The sequence below is a fragment of the Chlorocebus sabaeus genome, chromosome 17 (genome assembly GCF_047675955.1).
Source record: "Chlorocebus sabaeus isolate Y175 chromosome 17, mChlSab1.0.hap1, whole genome shotgun sequence".
Classification (NCBI taxonomy): domain Eukaryota; kingdom Metazoa; phylum Chordata; class Mammalia; order Primates; family Cercopithecidae; genus Chlorocebus; species Chlorocebus sabaeus.
This window is the reverse complement of record NC_132920.1, coordinates 30666907-30692292: the sequence shown is the minus strand read 5'-3', so window position 1 is coordinate 30692292 and position 25386 is coordinate 30666907. Positions and strand designations below refer to the sequence as shown.

General features: G+C 45.5%; 1 protein-coding gene across 1 annotated transcript; it reads right to left on the bottom strand.

The window, feature by feature from the left end:
- Positions 1 to 6163: 6163 nt before the first annotated feature.
- MUC22 (mucin 22) lies at positions 6164 to 24356 on the bottom strand. Its single transcript, XM_073006202.1, has 5 exons — positions 24287 to 24356; positions 13164 to 15256; positions 11126 to 13082; positions 8638 to 9023; positions 6164 to 6427 (listed from the first exon to the last, which is right to left on the bottom strand). The coding sequence occupies exons 1-5, from the start codon at positions 24354 to 24356 to the stop codon at positions 6164 to 6166; spliced, it is 4770 nt and encodes a 1589-aa protein (XP_072862303.1).
- Positions 24357 to 25386: the final 1030 nt, after the last annotated feature.

Genomic DNA, 25386 nt, shown 5'->3' with positions numbered 1-25386 from the left:
AAGCTGGGAGTGTTGACTACAGGGACTGTGGGTGGCTGTACTGGGAGATTACAGGAAAAAAATGACCCCTGTGCTGCATCCTCAGTCAAGGCATTGCCAGGGAACACAGAGCTTTCTCTGAATATTCTAAAAGGCATGCTTATCTCTCAAAGCCGTAGAGACTACGTATGAAAAAACCAGACCCACAGTTTGATTCTACAGATTAGAGAATTATATTCAATTTGCATTTATATCTTTGGCAGTCTCATGTGTGACATTTGGAATATTTGTTAAACGGAAGCCCAGAATTGGGGTGGAGACACCTGGGTAGATTTTGATGAGTCTGAAAAACTTTGAACCTCCAAATCACATGGAGCTTTCCTTGCCAGCAGAAGTAGCCCCTCCTCCCCTCTGTGAGGAAGTCACTTTCTCTGGCCTGAAGACCCTGTGGTGACGCCCTCACAGCACTCCCTTGGCAAGGGGATGCAGATTTTCCTCAGACCCTGTATTAGTTTCCTATTGCTGTGTGACAAATTACCACAAATTCAGGCTGAAGACAGCACAAGTATATTCTCTTGCAGTTCTGGAGATCGGAAGTTTAAAATAGGTTTTACTGGGCTAAAGTCAAGGTGTCAGCTGGGCTATGATCCTTCTGGAGGCTCTGGAGGAGAATTTGTTTACTCACCTTTTCCACTGCTAGAGGCTTCTAGCACTCCTTGGCTTGTGGCCCCTTCTCTATCTTCGAAGCTTGCCTTGCAGCGTCTTCAAATCTCTGACTCTGACTCCCATCTCCCTCTTTTTTTTTTTGAGACAGAGTCTCGCTCTGTCGCCTAGGCTGGAGTGCAGTGGCACGATCTTGGCTCACTGCAACTTCCATCTCCTGGGTTCAAGCCATTCTCCTGCCTCAGTCTTCTGAGTAGCTGGGATTATAGGCGCCCACCACTATACCCGGCTAAATTTTGTATTTTTATTAGAGATGGGGTTTCACTATGTTGGCCAGGCTGGTCTCAAACTCCTGACCTCGTGATCTATCCACCTTGGCCTCCCAAAGTGCTGGGATTACGGGTATGAGCCACTGTACCTGGCCTCTCATCTCCCTCTTATAAGGACCTTTGTGATCACACTGGGGCCACACAGATAATCCAGGATAATCTCCCCATTACAAGATCCTTAATGCAATCATGCATGCACAGTCCCTTTTACCATATAAAGTAACATATTTCCAGGTTCTGGGAATTAAAACATGGATGTTTTTGAGAGGCTGTTATTCTGCCTACCATAGGCACTATTACAATGCCCCTTGTGGCCTCCAGCTCCATGCATCGAGTCAGATCTAGGGGCTGAGAGCAACCGCAGCTGATAGTGAGCAAGGAAACAGGGGCCTCAACTCTAAACACAAGAAACTGGACTCTGCCACAACCACGTGAGCTTGAAAGAGATGCTGGCCTCCAGATGAGGATGCAGCTCAACTAACATCTTTATTTTAACCTGTGAGACTGAGCAAAGGAGCCAGTCATGCTGGTCCCAGACCTGCCTCATAGAACTGTGGTCTGATAAATGGGTGTTGGTTTAAGCTGGTACATTTGTAGTAAGTTATCACTGATAGAAAACAAACACATGGGTGAACTTAATGCATGTTCTAGATTCAATTATTAGCTCAAGTAGGTGTGAGTTGCCCTAACAGTTCTTTTGGTTGCTTGAAATGTGGACTTACTGGTGGCCTACACTAAATGAAGTTGAGATGCCAGTATTTCATTAGTATAATTGGAAGAAAAAAATCAAAAGACTTAGGAAGAGAGTTATGTTGGAATGGATTTAATATGTGCAACTTGCTCACCCACTCCTTCATTATGTCCTCCCAGAAGGTTCCATTGAAACTGTCTTCATCAGGGCATTAGAAAGGACCAGCATCATTGAAAAGCTCTGTAGCAGCACTTCGCTAAATGCGATGGTGGATGATATGACCAGTGAAATGAGTTTCCTGATTTCAGTGGGCATGGTGGAATCTTTAGGAAATAGTAGGTGGGTGCTAGGGCTTTCCCTCTAGAGAAAAGACAGGCATGATTATTGATGTGGGCATCACGACCAGAGCTATAATCAGGGATCTTTGGCCATGGCTAATTAATCATGGTGTTACTAGGAATGAAATGTATATTCAGCCCACTAAAATCTTACTTGATCCGCATAAGTGAAAACGTCTAGGTGGTTGAACAGAGAGCTGACTTGAGTTGCCACAGTGGAGAGTCTCAGATTCTCACCTAATTCCCAGACCCGAACCTGTTCACAGACCTAGAAATGAAGGCAAGGCAGCAAGATCCACCACCAACACAAGGATGTGCCACGAATCTTCCTCCTAGCTTTCAAAAGGAATCTCAGCCATTTATCATCGTGACAGTGCAATGGGGAAAATGAAAACACCCAAACTTTTAGGGTAATATATAAGATATCATTGTGATCTACAAGTCAGGGTGGAGCTTATGGGGGTTAGAACACAAATGACGTGGCAGGGTGCGGTGGCTCACGCCTATAATCCTAGCACTTTGAGGGGCCAAGGCAGGTGGATCACCTGAGGTCAGGAGTTTGAGACTAGCCTGACCAACAAGATGAAACCTTGTTTCTATCTTTCTACTAAAGATATGAAAATTAGCCAGGCATGGTGGTAGGTGTCTGTAGTCCCACCTACTCTAGAGGCTGAGACAGGAGAATCGCTTGAACCTGGGAGGCAGGAGGCGGAGGTTGCAGTGAGCCAAGATCACGCCACTGTATTCCAGCCTGGGCGATGGAGCAAGACTCCGTCTCAAAAAAAAAAGAAAGAAAAAGAACATAAATGACATCTTACTCCAAGTTCATCTCTAGGCTCCATCCACGCATATTTCCCCACTTTCAAGTGGGAACCAAAGCAAGGCCATAAGGCCGCTTGAGACATCGCTGAATAGATCCAATGTTGCCTAAAATGTCTGTGGTACGTCAGAAAGCTGTGTGGAGACACTGGGTAGCTAGTAGAAGAACCACAGCACAGGTGCCCAGAGCTTTGGAGCAAAAGCATGCCCTCTTCCACATCCTGGCATCTGACTTGATCTTGGGTTCTCAGCATGCAAGAGTTCATGAAACATGAGCTGCCCTTTATGAACTGGGTGTTGTCTGCACCACCACACTAGACTGGGCATACTTAGCAGCGCTCACCTCCTTGAATGGAAGCGGAGCCTGTGAATTTGGCCAAGTTAGGTCCTCAAGGCACAAGTAAGAGGCATGAGTAGGCCGCTGTAACTCCAATGGCATCTCTAGCTACATTCCTAACCTCTTCCTCCATAATCATAGTCACATGAAGGGTTTCCTATATCTAGTTGACTGAGAAAGGAAAGATTTGGTTTCCTCTGGTGTGTGGGTGGTTCTGCCTGCTATTCTAACACCACAGAGAGTAGGCTGCTGCAGCATTACTGCCCTACTCAGGGCAGCCCTGCAGGACAGTGGGGAAGGAAAATCCTCCCAGTGATTTGAATTGTAAAGAATGCATCTGCTTTGTTTACTTTGCCTGGACAAAGAGATGACCAGAGTTACGTTAACCCTGATCAATAGACAGTGACTAACAGTTTGGCTAGATAACTCGGGGTGTGGAAAGATATAGTGAGTTGATGACAAGGAAGAGGAAGGTGGATGAGTCTCTTGGGAAGGGCACAGATGGTGAGAGTATGTGTGTCCCATGTGACTGTTCACCAATGGGCATTCACTGCAGAGGAAATCTTCCATGATCAGGTTGACCAGGTGATCCATTCTACAGACGTCAGTCAATCTCTTTTCCCAGCTGCTCTAATGCTCGCTCAGTAGGGACGTGGACAAAGCAGACATGGTGGCAGGGATGAAGGGTATGCAAGGCTCAGTGAGTTTGCCTTCCCCTCACCAAGGCCAAGCTGGACAGATACTCTGTGGCTGAGTGCCTCGACTGCTAACAGTGGAGATCAATGTTGGCCTCATTATGTGGCACCATTCTCCAGAGAGAATGGCAGATTAATTACATCAGACCTCATTCAACCTAAAGGGAGAGGTGATTTGTCCTCACTGAAGATAGTTACTTGCCTCCCTTGCACACAATGCTTCCTGCAGCACCACTGTCTTTGGGCTTACCGAATGCCTCATTTACCATCATGTGTCTCCAACCAAGGATATCATAATATGCTGAGAAAATAGCTTCAGAATATCTTTTTCATTTTTCAAACTGAGGCATAACTTACATACCATAAAGTGCACAGATCTCATGTGCACATTTTAATGAAGTTTTACATATCTATACACCCTTGTAATCACCACCCAGATCATGTATAGAACATTCTCAGCTTCCCCTGTCTATCCCTGCAAGCAGGCTTTCTCATGCCTTCTCTCGGTCAGCCTTTTCCCCCAAAGGCATCCTGAACTCTGACTTTTATTACAACAGGTTTATGTCACATGTTCTTGAACTGTATGTGAATGTAATTATACAGTAAGTACACTTTTGTTTTGACTTCTTTTACTCAACATTGACTATGAGATTCATTAATGTTACTGCATGATTTCATAGGGGTTTTTCACTACTGGGTAGCATTCTGCTGTATGAATATGTCACAATTTACTTACCCATTCTAATGTTAGTGGACTTTGGGGGTCAATTTCCACCCTGCAGTGGTGTGAATGAAGCTGGCATGGTACATGTCTTTTGGTGGACACAGGCATTCATTTCTGCTGGATATTTACTCTCAGGAGTGGAAGTACCGAGTCACAGGGTATGTGTGTTTAATTTTAGCATTGCCAAACATTTTCCCAAGATAATTGTATCAATTTACAGTCCCACTAACAACGTGTGAGAGTTCCAGTTGTTCAATGTCCTTTCCAATACTTGGTATTTTAAATGCTAGTCATCATGGTGTGTGTATGTTGTGATATCTTATTGCGGTTTTACATTCCACTTCTCTGATAAGTAGTGATATGGGGTACCTTTTCAAACATTCACCGGCTGTTTTGATATCCTCTTTTGTTAACTATTTATCAAATATTTTGCCCATTTTAAAATTGCATCATCTTTTTCTTATTGTAGTTCTTTCTGCATTCTAGGTATGAGTCCTTTGTTAGTTATATGTGTTGCAATATCTTCTCCCATCTTTGACTTTCCTTTTATAGTTAAGAATATACCTCTTAAAGGTATATGCTGATACTAGGCTTTAATGAAGTCCACATCCTCACACTTCCCTTTAATAGCTAGTGCTTTTTGTGTCTTGCTTAAGTATCTAAGTATCTTTGCTTACCTCAGGATCACCAAGATATTTGCTGAGGATTAAATGATGATCTTTTTTTTTTTTTTTTTTTTGAGACAGTCTTCCTCTGTTGCCCAGGCTGGAGTGCAGTGGCACAATCTTGGCTCACTGCAACCTCCACCTCCCAGATTCAACTGATTCTCCTGCCTCAGCATCCCAAGTAGCTGGGATTACAGGCACTCGCCACCACGCCCGGCTAATTTCTGTATTTTTTTAGTAGAGGTGGAGTTTCACCATGTTGGCCAGGCTGGTCTCGAACTCCTGACCTCAAGTGATTCCCCCCACATTGGCCTCTCAAAGTGCTGGGATTACAGGCATAAGCCACCGTACCCAGCCAAATGATGACATATTTAAAGGCTCCCGGGATAGTGATTGGTACATAATGAGCACTTGAAAAAAAAAAACAAACTGAAAGAACAAACAGGTAAACGAATAAGTGTGTGGCCCCTGATAATACATTCATTACATGCTTTTGTTTCTTAGACATGCCCTGGTAATATTTATAGCATCATGAGGAAACAGGGATGAGAAACGTTGACCCTGATGTGGCGGGAAATGGGAGAGAAGATGTCCCGAGGGTGGTCGTCGTGACTCCCCACAACAGAAGCGGAGACTCAGGAAAAACTCACAGAAGCTTTGACTCGAAGTCACCTCCAAGCCGGTCAAAGTCTCCGTGTCCTTTTGCTGTTTCTTTTCTTAACCTAGTCCATGTCCGTCTCCACAGATCACATCCTGGGAACCTTCCGATGCTCCATTTTAATTATTTCATTATCATTATTTTTTTCTCCTCAGTGACCCCCTCCCACCCATAATATATTTTGATACCCAATCTATGGCCACAGCCATCTTGTCCTGCCATGGCCTTCTTGGTGGCTTCCTCTGTGATCCACTCCATGGTCTCCTCAGTGGCCTCCTCCATGTCCATGATGCCCGCCATGATTCACTCCGTAGCCATCTCCATGGATGTGGCTCAGTCCATGGCCCACTCCATGTCCAAAGCCACATGTTCCTCCATGTCCCATTTCAAGTTCTCCTCCATGAACTGGTACATTTCCCAGGCTGTGGAATGTCCCAGAGCCCAGGCCCAAGTCCAGGTCCAGACCAAGGCCATGGCTGTGGCCATGGGGGTAATAAACACAATTCCTCAGGGGAAAGAAAAGGTCTCTCTGAAAGAAAAAAATATGTATATTGATCGATGAAAATTAAGTCTCCTCTCCCTAATCACCATACATGCCTGTTTCACCGATGTCAGATTTTCACTTTTCCAAACCGCCTATTTTCTCTTCTCTTTACCACCACCCTTACTATGATCTCTGTCTCTGTCTCTCTTTCTCCTTGTTCTTTTACTCTTTCTCTCTCTGAGAAAATAAGCTTCCCTGTTACCTTATTAACGTATTCTCTTTATGTGACTACTCAGGCCCTTGTTCTGCAGATCCTAAGGTGATGTGTTTTTGGAATTTCAAGACAAAGGTAAATCCATACCCCTACGTGAAAGGCACAGAGACTCACTTGACAGACAGTCTTTCTCTTTGTAAGTCAACTAAGGAAGCTGAGGACAGGTAAGTGGAATTGAGAGCCCTCGAAAGCTGTCTACACAGAGCCTTGAGATTATAGGCATGAACTCCAGAATCTAACCAACCTGGGTTAGAGTCTTAGATCTGTCACTCACTACATGTGCTGGGGCAAATAGCTAAGATCATGGAGCTCCAGATCCCTCACTTACAAGATGAATATAATATGGCCATGGGATTGTAGACCAGATTAAATGACATCATGCATTTTAAACATTCAGCCTTGAGCCTAGCACGTAGTAAAAACTCAGTGTCCACTTTCGTTATTCTCTCTTGATCTTGCAAATGAAACAATATAGTAATTTAGGGAGTAATTCTTAGATGCTGGTATTTATTATGTAGCCCACATATGGAGAGAGGCTGAGAATTCTAAAATAAAGAACCTCAGCAAATTGACTATATTATCCAAACCTTTTGTGCCTTCCGTAAGTATTTTTTATTTGTTCATTTTTACCAGTGGTATGTTGTCCAACACTTAAAAACAGGCTCTCCAAAGGAAAAGTGCTGATTTGCAGTGTTTGACAATTGCTGTGGTGTAAATATTTCTAGTACAGCATATTTTAAGCTACCAGTGTCACTCCACTCAGCTCAGAATTGGGAAGAACTGCACAATCTCTTGTGGGCCAGGATGAGCCAGCTCCAGCACACCACTGATTTACACTCTGCATCACTCCTCAAATGGGAACTTACCCACAGGATCACAAGAAAACAGGAAGAACATAAATAAATGTGAAATCAAGGTAAGAAAAATATGTATTCAAAGAACAATCAAGACCAGAGAGCAGAGATGGAGTGGGAGGCCAGAGCGTAACATTCACAGGCTGCACAAGGAATTGCAGAGTGCTGTGAGGACCAGAAATTTGTTATACATGAGACAATCAGAAGCCTGCATTTTGGATGGCTGAACATTTTTATGTTTCTTTCTTTCCTTTCTCTATTTCTCTCTTTCTTTCCTTCTTTCTTTGGTCTGTCTTTCTTTCTCTTTCTTTCTTTCTTTCTTTCTTTCTTTCTTTCTTTCTTTCTTTCTTTCTTTCTTTCTTTCTTTCTTTCTTTCTTTCTTTTCTTTCCTTCCTTCCTTCTCTTTCTTTTCTCCCTCTCTCCCTGTTTCTTCCTCTCTTTCTTCCTTTCTTTCTCTTTCTCTCTCCTTCCTTCCTTCCTTCCTTCCTTCCTTCCTTCCTTCCTTCCTTCCTTCCTTCCTTCCTTCTCTTTCTCTCAAGACAGGGTCTTGCTCTGTCACCCAGGCTGGAGTGCAGTGGCGTGATCTCTGCTCACTGCAACCTCCGTCTCCCAGGTTCAAGCAATTCTCGTGCCTCAGCCTCCCAAGTAGCTGGGACTACAGGTACATGCCACCACTCTTGGCTAATTTCTGTATTTTTAGTAGAGACAAGTTTCACCATGTTGGCCAGGCTGGTCCCAAATGCCTGGACTCAAGTGATTTGTCCACCTTGGACTTCCAAAGTGCGGGGATTACAGGCGTGAGCCACCGCACCCAGCTGCTTCTTGCTTTATGTTTATGTCCTCCTTGTTCGCTCTCAGTATTTCCTTTGTTCTCTCAATATTTCCCTTCACTTTGGCCCCAACTCTACCTTTTCCCTCCTCTTTTTCTACTTTGCTTCTCACTTTCTCTGACTTAAGGATTCTCTGTGATCCTTATATCAGGCTAGGTGATTCTTTCCTTCCGAGTGCACCAACTTACTCCCCTTTCTCATTCTGGATTTTTCCAAAGCACTGCTGACATGATTTCCCCCACCATTAAGACCTGTCTTCTCTCCAGGCTCCCCTATGAACCCACCCTGGGTACTCACCAGACAAAAACTCAGTCCTACTGACAATCCAACACCAGCCACGACTGCAGCCAGGGAAATGAGGATGATAGCCCAGGGCTGTAAATATCCACTTGGTTTGATCACGTTTGTGGGCATGTGGCTCATGCTAACTGTGTTCGTGCCCGTGGACACTGGGCCTGTTTCCTGGGAGGTGCTGCCAGTTGGCTCACGGGTGGATCCTGTGGTGGTCCTGACGCCAGGGGCTAAGGTGGTAGATGATGCTCCCCTAGTAGATGTATCCAGGCCAGAGGTGTTTGGGACTATTCCTGGCACAATATGGCTGGCAGCAGAGGCCGTGGAGTCCATTCCAGAGGTCATGGTGACAGAGCTGGAGCCGGTGGGTCTGGTTCCAGTGGTCTTGGTGCCTATGAAACAGGTCACACAAGATGATGCATTTGTAGCAGAGATGATTACAGAGGAATGGGGGTGCTTAGAGCAGAGGAGTGTGAATCTAACAAACCTATGGTGGAGGTGGCTCAGGAGAGGGGTGATGGGGGAGGAGAGATGGTAGAAAGCGATTCTGCTGTGGCCATGTCCCCAGAATGGAGGTGGGTGTCATACAGAGAAGGAAGTAGAATGTGTCACCTGGTGGGGTTGGTGACGGAGGAGGCAGAAGGTTGAGGAAATGTGATTGTGATGGGTTCAGAAGTGGAAGATCTATTTGACTTCGGAAGCTGCCACCCAAATAGAAGACAGCAGGCTGTTTAAAAGGAATGAATTAACAGCATTTGCAGTGTCCTGGATGAGACTGGAGACTATTATTCTAAGTGAAGTAACTCAGGAATGGAAAACCGAACATCGTATGTTCTCACTGATATGTGGGAGCTAAGCTTCGAAAATAGGAAGACATAAGAATGATGCAATGGACTTTGGGGACTTTGGAGGAAGAGTGGGAGGGCCGAGGGATAAAATATTTCAAATATGGTGCAGTGTCTACTGCTCGGGTGATGGGTGCACCACAATCTCACAAATCACCACTAAAGAACTTACTCATGTAACCAAATACCACCTGTATCCCAATAACTTATGGAAAAAAATTAAAAATAAATAAATAAAATAAAATAAAATAAGTGGACAGGCTGGTATACAAAGCGGCAGGCCCTGCTTCTCTTGTGACTGTGATCACTGGGCGTAAGGAGAGAGCTGGAGGAGGAGATGACAGAATTGGATTCACTCACGGGCATGCCAGTGGCCGTGGCTGGACAGAGGTAACATCATCTACCACACTGTGGTGGCCAGCAAAGGTGGGGTGAGTGTTCCTGGGCAGATGTGGGAGGACCTGACCCAAGTGGAGGAGCTGCTCACAGGGACTGGGGGGGGGAGCTCAGACAGGTGCGAGCGAGAATCAACACAGCAGAGGCGGTGGTGGCAGCTTAGGTAGTGATGGGTGTGCCTAGGTCAGAAGTGGTTAAAATAGGGTCACAAACAGCACCAGTGACCAGAATAGAGGTGAGTGTGCTTAGAACCAAGAGAATAGAATCAGATGCAACCAGCTTGCTAATGGCAAGTGCCAGAGAACGAACAAAGTTGTTTTGTCTCAGACTGGAGCAAAGGATGTCAAATACTTTCTGTAAAGGTTCAGACAGCAAATACTTTAGGCTTTTGGGCCAGGCAGTCTCTGTTGCAAATACACTGAAAAGCGGAAAAGCAGCTGGAGACAAACCGTAAATGAATGGGCATGACTATGTTCCAATAAAACTTTACAAAACCAGGTAACAGGTGAGACGTGACCCATGAAACGTGGTCTGCCAGCCTCTGGACTAGGGTCAATATATCGATAGGAGGTGGCGGTGTTGCAGATGATAGGTTGAATAGAGATAATCTACTTGGCACCGAAGTGGGAGCATTTCACAAAACTGTGATGGGCCAGAAGAGTTGAGGCAGGCTTGCTGGAGGAAGATGTGACAGATATAATGCACTTGTGGTTTATTATATTTTGTGGTTCTGATTGCAGTGGAAGTGGTGGGCAGTTAAAAAAAAAAAAAAGGGTGAGACCAGAGTAGAGGCAATTAGGATTCTAGAAGAGGAAATTTTTTTTTCTTTTTTTTTTTTTTGAGATGGAGTCTCACTCTTGTCGCCCAGGCTGGAGTGCAGTGGTGTGATCCCTGCTCATTGCAAGATCCGCCTCCCGGATTCACACCATTCTCCTGCCTCAGCCTCCTGAGTAGCTGGGACTACAGGCGCCCACCACCATACCCGGCTAATTTTTGTATTTTTAGTAGAGACACGGTTTCACCACGTTAGTCGGGATGGTCTCAATCTCCTGACCTCGTGATTTGCTCGCCTCAGCCCAATGTGCTCGGATTATAGGCATGAGCCCCTGTGCCCAGCCTAGAAGAAGAAATTATATCTAACTCTGTGGTGGCTTGATTTGAACCAGGGCAGAGGTGATAGAAACAGGTGAACAGCTGGTGGTTGCCACTGGAGTTAAAATGTGTGGGCTCAAAGAAGACCTGGGGGTTAGTACCTGACACAGCTGTGTTGGTGATGGGCTGAATAGAAATGTCAGTGGCCTTGGTGGATACAAAAGTGGTGGCAGAGACAGTGGTGGAGGCTGCAGTGGCCCCAGAAGCTGTGATAGAGACTGTGGTGGTCTCAGAGCCTGTGAGGGAAGTTGCAGTGGGCTCAAAGCTTGCAGTGGAAACTATGGTGGTCTCAGAGCCTATGATGAAGGCAGTGTTGGTCTCAGAGCCTGCACTGGAGGATGTGGAGGTCTCAGAACCTGTGGTACAGGCTGTGCTGATCTCAGAGCCTGCTTTGGAGGCCATGGTGGTCTCAGAGCCTTCAGTAGGGGTGATGGTGGCATCAGAGCCTGCAGTAGAGGATGTGGTGGTCTCAGAGCCTATGGTAGAGACCATGGTGGTCTCAGAGACTGTGGTAGATATTGTAGTCATCACAGAGCCTGTGGTAGAGGTCGTGGTGGTCTCAGAGCCTGTGGTAGAAACTGTAGTGGTCTCAGAGCCTTCAGTAGAGGTGGTGGTAGTCTCAGAGCCTGTGGTATAGACTGTTGTGGACTCAGAGCCTGCAGTAGTGACTGTAGTGGTCTCAGAACCCTCAGTAGGGGTGATGGTAGTCTCAGAGCCTGTGGTAGAGACCATGGTGGTCTCCGAGCCTGTGGTGGAGACTGTAGTGGTCTCAAAGCCTTCAGTAGAGGCTGTGGTGGTCTCAGAGCCTTCAGTAGAGGTGGCAGTTGTCTCAGAGCCTGCAGTAGAGACTGTGGTGGTCTCAGAACCTGTGTTATAGATTGTTGGGGTCTCAGAGCCTGTGGTAGAGACTGTAGTGGTCTCAGAGCCTTCAGTAGAGGCTGTGGTGGTCTCAGAGCCTGTGGTAGAGACTGTAGTGGCATCAGAGCCTTCAGTAGAGGTGATGGTGGTCTCAGAGCCTGCTGTAGAGGCTGGGATGGTCTCAAAGCCTGGAGTGGAGACTGTGGTGGTCTCAGAGCCTGTGGTAGAGGCTATGGTGGTCTCAGAGTTTTCGGTGAAGACTGTGGTCATTTTAGAGCTTGCAGTGGAGACCGTGGTGGTCTCAGAGCCTATGGTAGAGGCCATAATAGTCTCAGAGCCCATGGTGGATGCCATAGTGGTCTCAGAGCTTGTAGTAGAGGATGTGGTGGTCTCAGAGCCTGTAGTAGAGGTTGAGGTGGTCTTGGAGCCTTCAGTAGAGGCTGTGGTGGTCTCGGAGCCTGTGATGGAGACTGTAGTTATCTCAGAGCCTTCAGTAGAAGTGGTAGTGTTCTCTGAGCCAGTGATAGAAACTTTAGTGGTCTCAGAGCCTGTGGTGGAGAGTATAGTGGTCTCAGAGCCTTCAGTAGAGACTGTGGTGGTCTCAGAGCCTGTGGCAGTTACTGTAGTAGTCTCAGAGCCTTCAGTAGAGGTGATGGTAGTCTCAGAGCCTGTGGTAGAGACCATGGTGGTCTCAAAGCCTGTGGTGGAGACTGTAGTGGTCTCAGAGCCTTCAGTAGAGGCTGTGGTGGTTTCAGAGCTTGCAGTAGAGGCCATGGTGCTCTCAAAATCTGCAGTCGATGCCATGGTGTTCTTAGAATCTGCAGTAGAGACTGTGGTGGTCTCAAAGCCTGCAGTGGAGGCTGCAGTGGTCCCAGAACCTTCAGTAGAGGCTGTGGTGGTCTCAGCGCCTGTGGTGGAGACTATAGTCATCTCAGAGCCTTCAATGGTAGTGATGGTGGTCTCCAAGCCTGTGGTTGAAACTGTAGTGGTCTCAGAGCCTGTGGTAGAGACTGTGGTGGTCTCAGAACCTGTGGCAGAGACTGTAGTGGTCTCAGAGCCTTCAGTAGAGGCTGTGGTGGTCTCAGAGCCTGTGGTAGAATCTGTGGTGGTCTCAGAGCCTTCAGTAGAGGCTGTGGTGGTCTCAGAACCTGTGGTAGAATCTGTGGTGGTCTCAGAGCCCATGGTGGAGGCTGTGGTGGTCTCAGGGCTGGTATTAAAGTCTGTGGTGGTCCCAGAGCCTGTGGTAGAGCCTGTGGTGGTCTGAGAGCCTTCAGCAGAGACTGTGATCATCTCAGAGCTTGCAGTGGAAACCTTGGTGGTCTCAGGGCCTATGGTAGAGGCCATAGTGGTCTCAGAGCCCATGGTTGATGTCATAGTGGTCTCAGAGCCTGTAGTAGAGGCTGTGCTTGTCTCAAACCCTGTAGTAGAGGCTGAGGTACTCGCAGAATCTTCAGTAGATGCTATGTTGGTTTCAGAATCTTTAGTAGAGGCTGCAGTGGTCTCAGAGCCTGCAGTAGAGGCTGCAGTGGTCTCAGAGCCTGCAATGGAGACTGTGGTCTCAGAGCCTACAGCTGAGACTGTGGTTGTCTCAGAGCCCATGGTGGAGGCTGCAGTGGTCTCAGAATGTGCAGTAGAGGCTGTTGTGGTCTCAGAGCCTATGGTAGAGACTACAGTGGTCTCAAAGTTTATGGTGGATGCCATGGTTGTCTCAGAGCCCACGGTAGAGGCTGTGATGGTCTCTGAGCCTGCAGTGAAGACTGTGGTCATCTCAGAGCTTGCACTGGAGATCTTGGTGGTCTCAGAGCCTGTGGTAGAGGCTGCAGTGGTCTCAGAGCTCATGATGGATGCCATAGTGGTCTCAGAGCCTGTAGTAGAGGCTGCAGTGGTCTCAGAATCTGCAGTAGAGGCTGTGGTGGTCTCAGAGCCTGTGGTAGAAGCCATGGTGGTTCCAGAGCCTGAAGTTGAGACTGTGGTGGTCTCAGAGCCTGAAGTAGAGGTTATGGTGGTCTCAGAGCCCACAGTGGAGACTGTGGTAGTCTCAGAGCCTGCAGCAGAAGTTGTGGTGGTCTCAGAGCCCACAGTGGAGACTGTGGTGGTCTCAGAGCCTGCAGCAGAAGTTGTGGTGGTCTCAGAGCCCACGGTGGAGACTGTGGTGGTCTCAGAGCCTGCAGCAGAAGTTGTGGTGGTCTCAGAGCCCACGGTGGAGACTGTGGTGGTCTCAGAGCCTGCAGCAGAAGTTGTGGTGGTCTCAGAGCCCATGGTGGAGACTGTGGTGGTCTCAGAGCCTGCAGCAGAAGTTGTGGTGGTCTCAGAGCCCATGGTGGAGACTATGGTGGTCTCAGAGCCTGCAGCAGAAGTTGTGGTGGTCTCAGAGCCCACGGTGGAGACTGTGGTGGTCTCAGAGCTTGCAGTAGAGTTTGTGGTGATCTCTGAGCCCATGGTGGTCTCAGTGCCTGTGGTAGAGACTGTAGTGGTCTCAGAGCCTGCAGTGAAGATGGTGGTTGTCTCAGAGCCTGCACTAGAGACTGTGGTAGTCTCAGATCCTGCCGTGGAGGTGGTGGTGATCTCAGAACCTGAAATAGAGACTATGGTGGTCTGAGAGCCTGTGGGGGTGGAGGTGGTGGTCTCAGAACCTGCTGTAGAAGCTGTAGTGGTCTCAGAGGCTTTAATAGGGACTGTAGTGGTCTCAGAGCCTGTGGTGGTGTTAGAGCCTGCAGTGGGGGCCATAGTGGTCTCAGAGCTCATGCTGGATGCCGTGATCACCTTGGAGTCTGCAGTTGAGGTTGTGGTGGCCTCAGAGCCTGCTGTGGAGGTGGAGGAGGTGGTCTCAGAACCTGCAGTAGATGCTGTGGTGGTTTCAGAGTCTGTGGTAGAGACTTTAGTGGCCCCAGAGCCTGCAGTGGAGGTGGTGGTGGTCTCAGAGCCTGTGATAGAGATTGCGGCGGTCTCAGAACTTGTGGTGGAGGCCATGGTGGTTTCAGAAGTTATGGTGGAGGCCATCGTTGTCTCAGAGCCTGCAGTGGAGGTTGTGCTGGAGGCCATGGTAGTCTCAGGGACTGTAGTAGAGGCTATAGTAGAGGATGTTGTGGTCTCAGAGACTGCGGTGGAGGCCACGATAGTTTCAGAGCCTGCAGTGGAGGCTGTGGTTGTGTCAGAGCCTGTGGTGAAGGTCCTAGTGGAGGCTATAGTAGTCCCTGAGTCTGTGGTGGAGGCCGTGTTGGTTTCAGCGCCTGTGGTAGAGTCTGTGGTGATCTTAGAGCCTGCAGTTAAGGCCATAGTAGAGGCCATGGTGGAGGCCATGGTGGTCTCAGAGCCTGTGATGGAGGCTGTGGTGGTGTCAGAGCCTTTTGTGAAGTCTGTGGTATTCTCAGAGCCTGAGGTGGAGGACAAATAAGGTGGGGAATGGATTAAGGATGAATTTGCAGGTTTAGTATAGCATTACTTTAACATATACTCAGTACTGCTTGCTCATTTATTTATTCAGATATTGAGGGCTTAATATGTACCTGGAATTTTACTAAACTCTGGGCATACTCCTGTTAGCAAAAGACATATGGGCTTATAATTTAGTAAAGAAGAGAGACACAAAATAAAAAAATATAAATACACATTGGCTCAGGTGCTGTTAAAGAAAGCAGTGGTGCTGCTTTAGATACTAGAGTCAGAAAAGGTCTCTCTGAGGAACTGACATATGAACTGAGATCTGAAGGATAAGAAGGCAGCCATTTGGGCCAGGTGCGGTGGCTCGTGCCTGTAATCCCAGCATTTTGGGAGGCCGAGGTGGGCGGATCACCTGAGGTCGGGAATTCGATACCAGCCTCACCAACGTGGAAAAACCCCATCTCTACTAAAAATACAAAATTAGCCGGGCATGGTGGCGCATGCCTGTAATCCCAGCTACTCGGGAGGCTGAGGCAGGATAATCACTTGAACCCGGGAGGCGGAGGTTGCAGTGAGCCAAGATTGTGCCATTGCACTCCAGCCTGGGCAATAAGACCAAAACTCCGTATCAAAAACAAACAAACAAACAAAAAAAAGTCAGTCTCCGGGAGGTAAAGTCTTCCAGTTTTTGCTTGTCTAGAAAAGCCTTCATTTCATCTTCATATTGAAAATATTTTTACTCCGTGTAATTCTAGGTTGATAGAATATTTTTTGTTTCAGTATTTTAATGATGTTGCTTCTTGAGCTTCTGGTTGTCACAGTTTCTCACAGGAAGTCAGTTATCATGCTTGTCTTTGCTCCTCTCTACATAATGTGTCTTTTCTTTTCTAGCTGGTTTAGGATTTCCCATTTATCACTGATTTTTAGTTATTTGATTACATTGTACTTTGGTATGATTTTTTAAAGTTTATTTTGCTTGATATTTGTTGAGGTCTTGGGATCTGTGAGTTTATAGTTTTCATCAAATTTAATTTTTTTCAGCTACCATTTCTTTAAACATTTTTTCGGTTCCTTTTCTGGAACTTCAATTACACTTATTGTGGACAAAATATTGTCTCAGAAAATCACTGGTATTCTATTCATTTATTTTCAGCCCATACTCCCTCCACCCCATACTCCCTCTCACCCTCACAAGATTCTGACAACACATGGCAGGCTGCCACTCTGTGGAGAAGTCCACTTCACCCAATTTAGTTTGTTTCCTTTCTTTCTTTCTTTTTTCTTTTTTTTTTTTTTGAGATGAAGTCTTGCTCAGTCACCCAGGCTGGAGTGCAGTGGTGCGATCTCAGCTCACTGCAACTTCCACCTCCTGGGCTCAAGGGATTCTCCTGCCTCAGCCTCCTGAGTAGCTGGAAATACAGGCGTGCACCACCATGCCCAGCTAATTTTTGTATTTTTAGTAAAAACAGAGTTTCACCATGTTGGCCAGGCTGGCCTCTAACTCCTGATCTCAAGTGATCTGCCCACCTCAGCCTCCCAAAGTGCTGGGATTACAGGTGTGAGCCACTGCACCCGGCCCCAGTTTAGTTTCTTATATCCTTCTCTGGGCCACTGCTGTCTCCCCTCCTGTCCAACCCTGATATCTGCTTTCCTCTGCCTCACCTGATGATCTGGGGCTTAATTATTCAGAAAGGGAAGAGAAAGTAGAAAACAAAACTGATTTATGTTTTTAAAAAATCACACTCAGCATGCTGTGTGAAAACTGGCATGTAGGGGGGCAAGAGTGATAACAGAAAATTGGTTAAGAGTAGTAATTATTGCTTGGACTAGGATGGTAGCAGGGGAGATACATTTCAGTGGATGAATACAAGCTATGTTTTGAAATTAGAAAAGTAGAACCAATAGGAAGCATTGAAAGGCTGCCGGTGGTGGATGACAGGAAAGGAAGTCAAGAACAACTTCTGGCTTTGGGGCTGACACAGAGAGTTGGAAATTTGTTTTATTCATCTGAACGAATAGGGATGAAGTGGAGGTTGGAAATATTAGAGATTTTAAACTTTTTGTGCCCATTAGATATCCAGGAGACTGTTTGTTGACAGTTAGAAACCTGCACTTAGTTCTCAGAGGAGAAACCAAAACAAAAGATATAAAACTGGAAGTCATTTAAATATACATGGTGTTTAAAGCCTTGAGGCTGACTGAGATCATTTGTCTGGGAGGGTATAGTTGGAGAAGAGGGCGCTAGACCAAGCTCTGGCTGCTGCGTCATTCAGATAGAGGAGGAGAAGCGAATGAATGAGACTGAGAAGGAGCATCCAGTAAGATAGAAGGAAAACTCTAAAAAGTGAATCAGGGAAGTCAAGAGAATAGAGAGGCTCTAGAAAAATATGGTAGTTAGCTGAATTGATTTTTGCAGAGAGATCAAGTAAGATATGGCCTGGGCCACGTCCACTGGATTCAGAGACAATATGGAAGTGAGTGTTTAGTTTATTAAAAACAGATTTTCATGATGGGATAGCCCCCAGTTGGAATGAATAAAAGTATAAATAAGTATATATGGAGGCTTATGGATTTCACAGAAGAATAAAAAGTAGAGAAATAACAAAGACATACCTCCACAAGGACAAAGGATGGAGAGATGACAACAGCAGAGGAGATAAATTTTTTTTTTAAAGATAATAGCAGAAGGATGAGTGGTAACTCTCCAAAGAGAAAGCTTCAACATACAGGCCTCCACTGGGGGTGAGAGTAAGTCAACTCCTGGTAAATTATTAATTCTATGGAATCCTGGAAAGATTCAGGAGTTGCAGCCAGGTTCCTCTGAAGCTTTGAGTGTGGCATGTGACTAAATACAGGAAAGATGGTTGAAATACAGTGTAGCTAGGGACTGTCTCTCAGCTCCAGATCCCTCCTTCCACTCAAGGAGTTGGATGACTACACCTCTTTCCCTTACAACAGCTTAGGATTTTATCTCTGGAGATATTGAAACCAAAGAAATTCTAGACCAGTGATCTCAGGCACTGCTGAGGGCAGAAGTGAGAGGTTTTACTGAAACTATGCAATTAAGGAAATGCTCACACCCTGAACTGTAAAACCCTCATTACCTCTTCCCTTACTCAGCTTCCAGCACTTCAGCAGCTATGCTAGTATGCTCTAGACAGGATCTGGAGAATTCTTCTTGTGGAAAGAAATTAGACAACACTAGATACTGATATTTCAAGGATCTTCCCAATCAAAACTGCCATGTCTCTGCTAAGTCACCCTAAAGCTAAGTTCACCAGCTGACAGGCCCTACCCCTGCATGCAAAGCTTCCAGGCATCATATTGTCGCCTCACTTTCAAATGCAAAGGACATTCTGGGATTACCAGATATTTGAGGAAAATCTCTAGTTTGAAATATAGAGACCAAAACAAATATCCCTATGCAGTAAAGTCAGAGAGAACTGAGACAGTGCAAATAGCAAAACCAACTTCAAATGTCCTCAGCAATGTAAGAGAAAGTATAGCACCACAAGGTCAGTAATCTAAATGATATTCAGCTACCAACCACATTTTTCTAGAGCCTCTCTATTCTCTTGACTTCCTTGATTCACTTTTTAGAGTTTTCTTTCTACCTTACTGGATGCTCCTTCGTGGGAAGGAGTGAAAACAAACAAACAAACAACAACAACAACAAACAAATAAAAGATGCCATTTTAAAAATGATTGTAGACAAAAAAAGATCTCTTTGAAATTTTTAAAAAACCCTCAAAATTCGCTAGAAGGATTTAAAGACTTTAGAAGCTGAGGAAATCTCCCCAAAAGAAAAATAAAATGACAGAATTGGAAGACAGAAGAAGAAATATAAGAAAATTAGAGTGTCAGTCCAGGAGGTCAAACATCCAAATCATAAGATTTTTCAGAAAGACAGAACAGAGAAAATGGATGAGAGGCAATTATCAAAGAAAAAAAAAGCAAGAAAATTTTCCAGAACTGACTGACATAGCTTTATACTGTACAAGTTCCTAACACAATGAAAGAAGAATCCATACTATGGCACCGTATCATGAGATTTTAGAACAGTAATTTAAAAAATCTGAAATCATGCAGAAGAAAAAAACATGGGTCTCTTGCAAGAGGTCAGTAAACTAAATGATATCAGTCTTCACAATCTAGAATCTAGAAACAGTGGATCAATCCCTTCAAAATCCTGAGGAAAAATCGTATCCATCCTAGAATTCTATAACCAGGTAAACTATGAGTCAAATGTGAGGGTGGAATAAGACATTTTCAGACATATAAGGTCTATGGACAGCTAGGCCCATTTTTCTCTTCTTCCTGGGCACATGGCTAAGTTACATTTCTCAACCTCTCTTGTAGCTAGGTAGGGCTACATGTCTAAGCCCTAGTCAGAGGCCCCTAAAGGGAAGGAATACATATTAATTTCCATTTCATTTCTTTAAGAGTAAATACCTATTCCTTGATTTCTGCTTGTATATATATTTTTATTTTCTGTATGTTATCATGTTTTCACATCTTAACAAACTTTTCTAGCTAGGGAGAGATAGCACCTTCCAGGCTAGCCAATTCTTAGAAGCAGCAAAGGGCCCAGCCAGGAGTGTGAGCTGATATGCAAACTAACCATTCCAGAGCCATAGCTCCTCTATCTGGCCCATATACTCCAGGAAACAATATTTATCTGCCTTAGTCATTCCAAAGCCAAGTACCAGGCAACTAGGTAGTAATCAGCTATATAGCTCAAAGAAAACAGGAATTATTCAAACCAGCCAATCCTGAACTATTCGTCCTGCCTTTCCTTGCCTTTCCCACAGAAACCCCAATAAAAGGAAAGACCTAAATAAACCTTTCCTTCACTCCTGTCTTCTGTCTCCTGACTACCTTGGTGTCTTTCTCAGGAGGTCCAGCATGGCAGTGCCATGCCTCCTGTCTCTAAGGCCTGTGAGCCTCTCCTCTTGTGGCTGCACCTTGACTGTATCGTAAAATAATACAAAATACTGTTCTTCTGCCCTCTCCTTGGGCTGAAATGATGATGACACTGGAAACCATATGTTGAAGATGGAACAGTCATATTCACCCAGGATCCCCAAATGACTGCATGGAGCAGAGCTCCCACCATCCTATAATACTTATCTTAGGACTGGTACAAGGGAGAAAAATAAACTTGTTTATTTTTCAAAGTCACTTTCGGGATCTCCTTGTTACAGCAGCTTAGCATTACCCTAACATTGCATAAAGTTTTAAAATAATTTTCCACCATAAACTCTCTCTCAAGAAGCTTCTAGAGAAAGTGCTGCCCTAAGATGGAAAAATAAATCCAGAAAAAAGATAGGAATTTACAAGGGAAAAAAGAGAATTTCCAGAACGTTGCGAATACAAATTGCAGGACAAGAGACCTAGCAAGCAACCAGTACTGGTTGGACAGAGGCTTCCAAATGGGATTGCTCAAGGGAAAAAAGTGAAACTGATAGATTGCCTCATGTGTATTGAAAAGACAGGGATAATTCTGGTAGAGGTTTGGGGATGAATTAATGGTATATATGAAGAAAACTATGGAAATTTTTAAAATGAGGCTATTGTTAATATCTAGAAAAACAAAAATTACAAGAACGGATGGTCATCACAATGCAATTATATGATCCAGTTATAAATGTTACTAGAGGTAGCATTTATAGTTATTATAATGTCATCACAATGCAATTATATGACCCAGTTATAAATGTTACCAGAGGTGACATTTATAGTTATCATAATGTAAACACTAAATGCAAATTTAACACCAAAAATTTGGTACAATCATTTGGGGAGAATTGTGAGCAGGAACGTGAGACATAAGTGTAGAGGGAGTAGACTAACCTAAATCTTCCTTTTCATTAGAAGGAAGACAATAAATCATTCCTGAAGCAGAGGGGGGAAAAAAAACCCTCAACCAACAAAGAAGTAATGGTAGTAAGAGAATTTATGACTGGGTGCAATGGCTCAGGCCTGCAATCCCAGTGCTTTGGAAAGCTGAGGTGAGAGGATTCCTTGAGCCCAGGAGTACCAGGCTGCAGTGAGCTATGATGGTGTCACTGCACTCCAGCCTGGGTGACAGAGCGAGACCCTGTCTCTAAATAAATAGATAAATGCAGTATGAAGGTAAATGCCAACAGGAACCCTGGGAAGCAGGACTCAGAGTAAGAAGCAGTTGGGGAAAGGGAGTCAGAGGCTGAAGTTTTATGAGAAGCCTTGTAGGACTACAAGTTTTTCTTTTTCAGAACTACTTACATGCACTACCTAATATAATAAAATAAAATCAACAAGTGAATGGGAAGTGAGAAGTGACATAGCAAATGTGGGGAAGGCCTTCAAGAATGGGGGTGAGGGGCTGGGCATGGTGGCTCACACCTGTAATCCCAGCACTTTGGAAGGATGAGGCAGGTAGACTGCCTGACCTCAGGAGTTCAAGACCAGCCTGGGCAACACAGTGAAACCCCATCTCTACTAAAGTACAAAAAATTACCTAGGTGTGGCAGTGTGCGCCTGTAGTCCCAGCTACTCGGGAGGCTGAGGCAGGAGAATCGCTTGAACCCGGGAGGAGGAGGTTGCAGTGAGCCAAGATTGCGCCACTGCACTCTAGCCTAGGTGACAGAGTGAGGCTCCATCTCCAAAAAAAAAAAAAAAAAAAAAAGAATAGGGGTGAAGAAGGAGAGTGGAGGGAGAGGCGGTGGCTGAGGAGTGATGCGGGGATGTTAGGATGGACATCATTCAAACAGTGTTTGGTCCAGGGACCTCTGGGGTCACACTGTCTGAGGAACCCATGCCATCCCACCAAGCCTACTGAATCAAGATCTTGCTTGGTCAGGTGTCAGGACCTGGAAAGCCAAGTTTTTAATCATCTCCTTAGATGATACTTGTGCATACAGAACTGAGCTTGTTTGGATGCTGATGAAAAGGATTCAAGAAAGGTAAAGTGAGATGGGAGGAAAAGGAGAAATGCACTGAGCAAAGCCCCTGAGACGGCAGGAGGATGAGAAGGCACCCAGCGTTCAAATGAAGGAGTTGGTCCTTGCTAATCCAATGTAATGGGGCTACAGGAGAAACAGTGGGTCACTTTATAGACCTAGTGGTGGGAAAAGAGGAGGTGCCTGTCAGCACTTGCATGCTTGTTCCCTTTTGTAAGGGAATATTACTTAAGTCTATGTTTTACAGTAGACCAAGAGTTCCACGGAGGCCAAGACCATGGCATTTCCCACTCCATTCCACACCGTGGCCTAGCACGCAGCAGTGCCTGGCCCAGAGGAGGAGCTCTATACATGTTTGTTGAATGACTACGTGAATGACAGTTTCTTCTGAGGTAAGGGGACTCTTGCTTAAAATCAGACAGATAGGACTGGAGTTCGGGATTAGGACAGGCAACGGGTGGATCTGGAAGACATGGGTAGATAAAGAACAGCTGAAGCATTCAGGATGAAGGCAACAGGAAAGGGAAGAAAAAGAAGTGCTGAAGCGGCTGAGGGAGCGAATCCAGAGTAGGGTGCAGGAAACAGATGCATACTGAGGAAGAAGGGGGAAGCACCCCAAATCCTCCACATCATCCAACCTAGACCTTCTCTTTCAACCACACCTCCCATTTCTTGAAGTGCTATCCTACAGTAAAGGCAATGGAATGGATAAGCTGATTAACCTGGTATCTTATAATTGGGGAAGATACGTTGATGTAAGAAATCAAAGACAGGAGTGAACGGAACTTTCTCAGACAGTCCGTTGGAATCACACGGAGCCCAGTTCACTTCTCCCCTGGGTTATTTCCTTTCACAGTCACCTCTGATCCAATGCCAGAGCCATCCCCTCAGTGGCTGACCTCCAATTTGTTCCTACCAAGGAAATTCTCAGGGGATTAGACATGGATTTGGACTCAGGCAGCATCCAAAGGATTGAAGCAAAAAAAAAAAAAAAAGAAAAAAAAGTAGATGTTGGCATAGATGCGGTGATCAGGGAACACTTCTACACTGCTGGTGGGAATGTAAACTAGTACAGTCACTATGGAAAACAGTGTGGAGATTTCTTAAAGAACTAAAAGTAGAGCTACCATTTGATCCAGCAATCCCACTACTGGGTATCTACCCAGAGGAAAAGAAGTCATTATACGAAAAAGATACTTGCACACACATGTTTATAGCAGCACAATTCACAATTGCAAAGTCATGGAACCCAAATGCCCATCAATCAACAGGTGGATAAAGAAACTGGCATATATATATGAAGGAATACTACTCAGCCATAAAAAGGAATGAATTAACGGCATTTGCAGCGACCTGGATGACATTGGAGACTATTATTCTAAGTGAAGTAACTCAGGAAAGGAAAACCAAACATCGTATGTTCTCACTGATATGTGGGAGCTAAGCTATGAGGACTCAAAGGCATAAGAATGATACAATGGACTTTGGGCACTAGGGAGGAAGGACGGGGGAGGGACGAGAGATGAAACACTACCAATAGGGTGGGTGCAATGTATACTGCTCAGTGATAGGTGAACCAAAATCTCACAAATCACTACTAAAGAACTTACTCATGTAAGCAAATATCACCTGTACCCCGATAACCTATGGAAAACAAACAAAGAAGGATTAAAGGATTTTTACTTGACTTTAGACTGAGATCCTGGTTTTAATTTGGAATTAAGAATGCTATTGGAACTAGAATTTTCCAGTTAAAAACAAAACTTTTATCCAAGATACAAAGGAAAGTAAAAGTGTCACCCCCACCTCATTTCCCCAGCACCGCCCCTCACCGCCCCACAACTTGTGCTCACAGTCACAACTCGGGGAGACTAATACAGATTTGCTTCTAAGATAGCATCAGAGTCATGGTCAATGGAATTGGGATCAGTATTGGCTTTTGCAGAAATGGGCAAAAAAAAAAAAAAAAAATCATCATCATTTCTGGAAGAAGAGTCATGCCTAGACAGGGGATCCCCCATCTCCTTCAGACTTTATGTGACCTCCATACCCCTCTCCTTCCTTAACTGCTAAGTAACTTACTGGGTCCCAGAAGTCCAAAGAGAAGGAGCCACAGGAACCAGAAGGCAGGAGAAATGTTTCCTCTTCTCATCTCTAAATGATGCACATAGAAGTTGTCATTTAGATGCCTGGGTTCCAAAGGAAGAATAGGTCAAAGAGGCGGAGAGACAAGGGGCAAACCCCCTGGGCCTTGATAGAAAATAAAGTTGCACGAAAAGACCCAAAGGCCAGCCACTGCCAGGGTAAACCTTGTAGGCAGGTGGGATGGTTGCAGGGAGCCCCCAAATTGCTCCACAGTTTGGCTTCCTGTTTTTCTTCTTTTTTCCTCGCAAGCGTATCTGTGGCATTTATAGCTGATACTGAGTAGGAGAGACCAGAGCTTTGGGTCCTCCCTCCCCAGGGAGGGGCATCTCCGCACTGTGCTTTCTGCAGGGCCATTTGGAGAAATGTACCCTACAGGAATCAAGGCAGAGGAGAGAGCCGAGTCGGTAAGACCAGAGGGTGCACACATGAGGAGGGGCAGGGAGAGAGGCAGAATGAGGGGATCAAACTTGTCGGAGTGGAAGGGACCCACCCTTTGAACCAGAGCTGACCTGAAACCTGTTTTCCCTGGGTATGCCTCATTTTCAAAGCAGGAGGCCTTTGTAGAAGAAAGGAGGAGGAAAAGAAAAGGAAACAAATGGATGGTAAAGGTCAATAGCAGTCCATCTGGGGGATGCTGGGGATTTGGAGGGTGAGAAGAGCATCAGGACACACGCCCAGTTTTCTCCTTCCCAGCTGCAGAGCAGCACGTGGCTGTGTGAGTGACACACTGCATTCCCCATGAGCTCTCCAAGGGTGGGGAAACCCGACATTGAGTGAGTCTCACTTCTAGTATCAAGCGGAAGTGAGTAGGGAAGAGGATGGGGCACGGAACTGCCCATTTCCCTGAGTCGATCTTTGGCAATGGCTCTTAAGCATAGGGCAGGGACCCTAACTCACCTGGGTCCCTATTTCTAGGCTCACAACTAGCAGTTGATTGAAAGTGACCCCGTGTGACTCAGATATGCAAGGAAAAATGTAGTTTGACTTGCTATAACTCACCCAATTCAGTTTTCGAACTCTTTCCCACCAATGGCAGG

Bases quoted from the DNA above. Each gene is read 5' to 3' on its own strand.
- MUC22 (XM_073006202.1), bottom strand. From the start codon at position 24,356: ATGAGAAGAGGAAACATTTCTCCTGCCTTCTGGTTCCTGTGGCTCCTT. The intron at 15,257-24,286 runs GTAAGTTACTTA...CCTCCACCTCAG, and splicing joins CTTTGGACTTCTGGGACCCA to GCTCTGAGAATACCACAGAC. The intron at 13,083-13,163 runs GTCTCTGCTGAA...ACCAGCCCTGAG, and splicing joins CAAGCTCTGAGATGATCACA to ACCACCACAGCCTCCACCAT.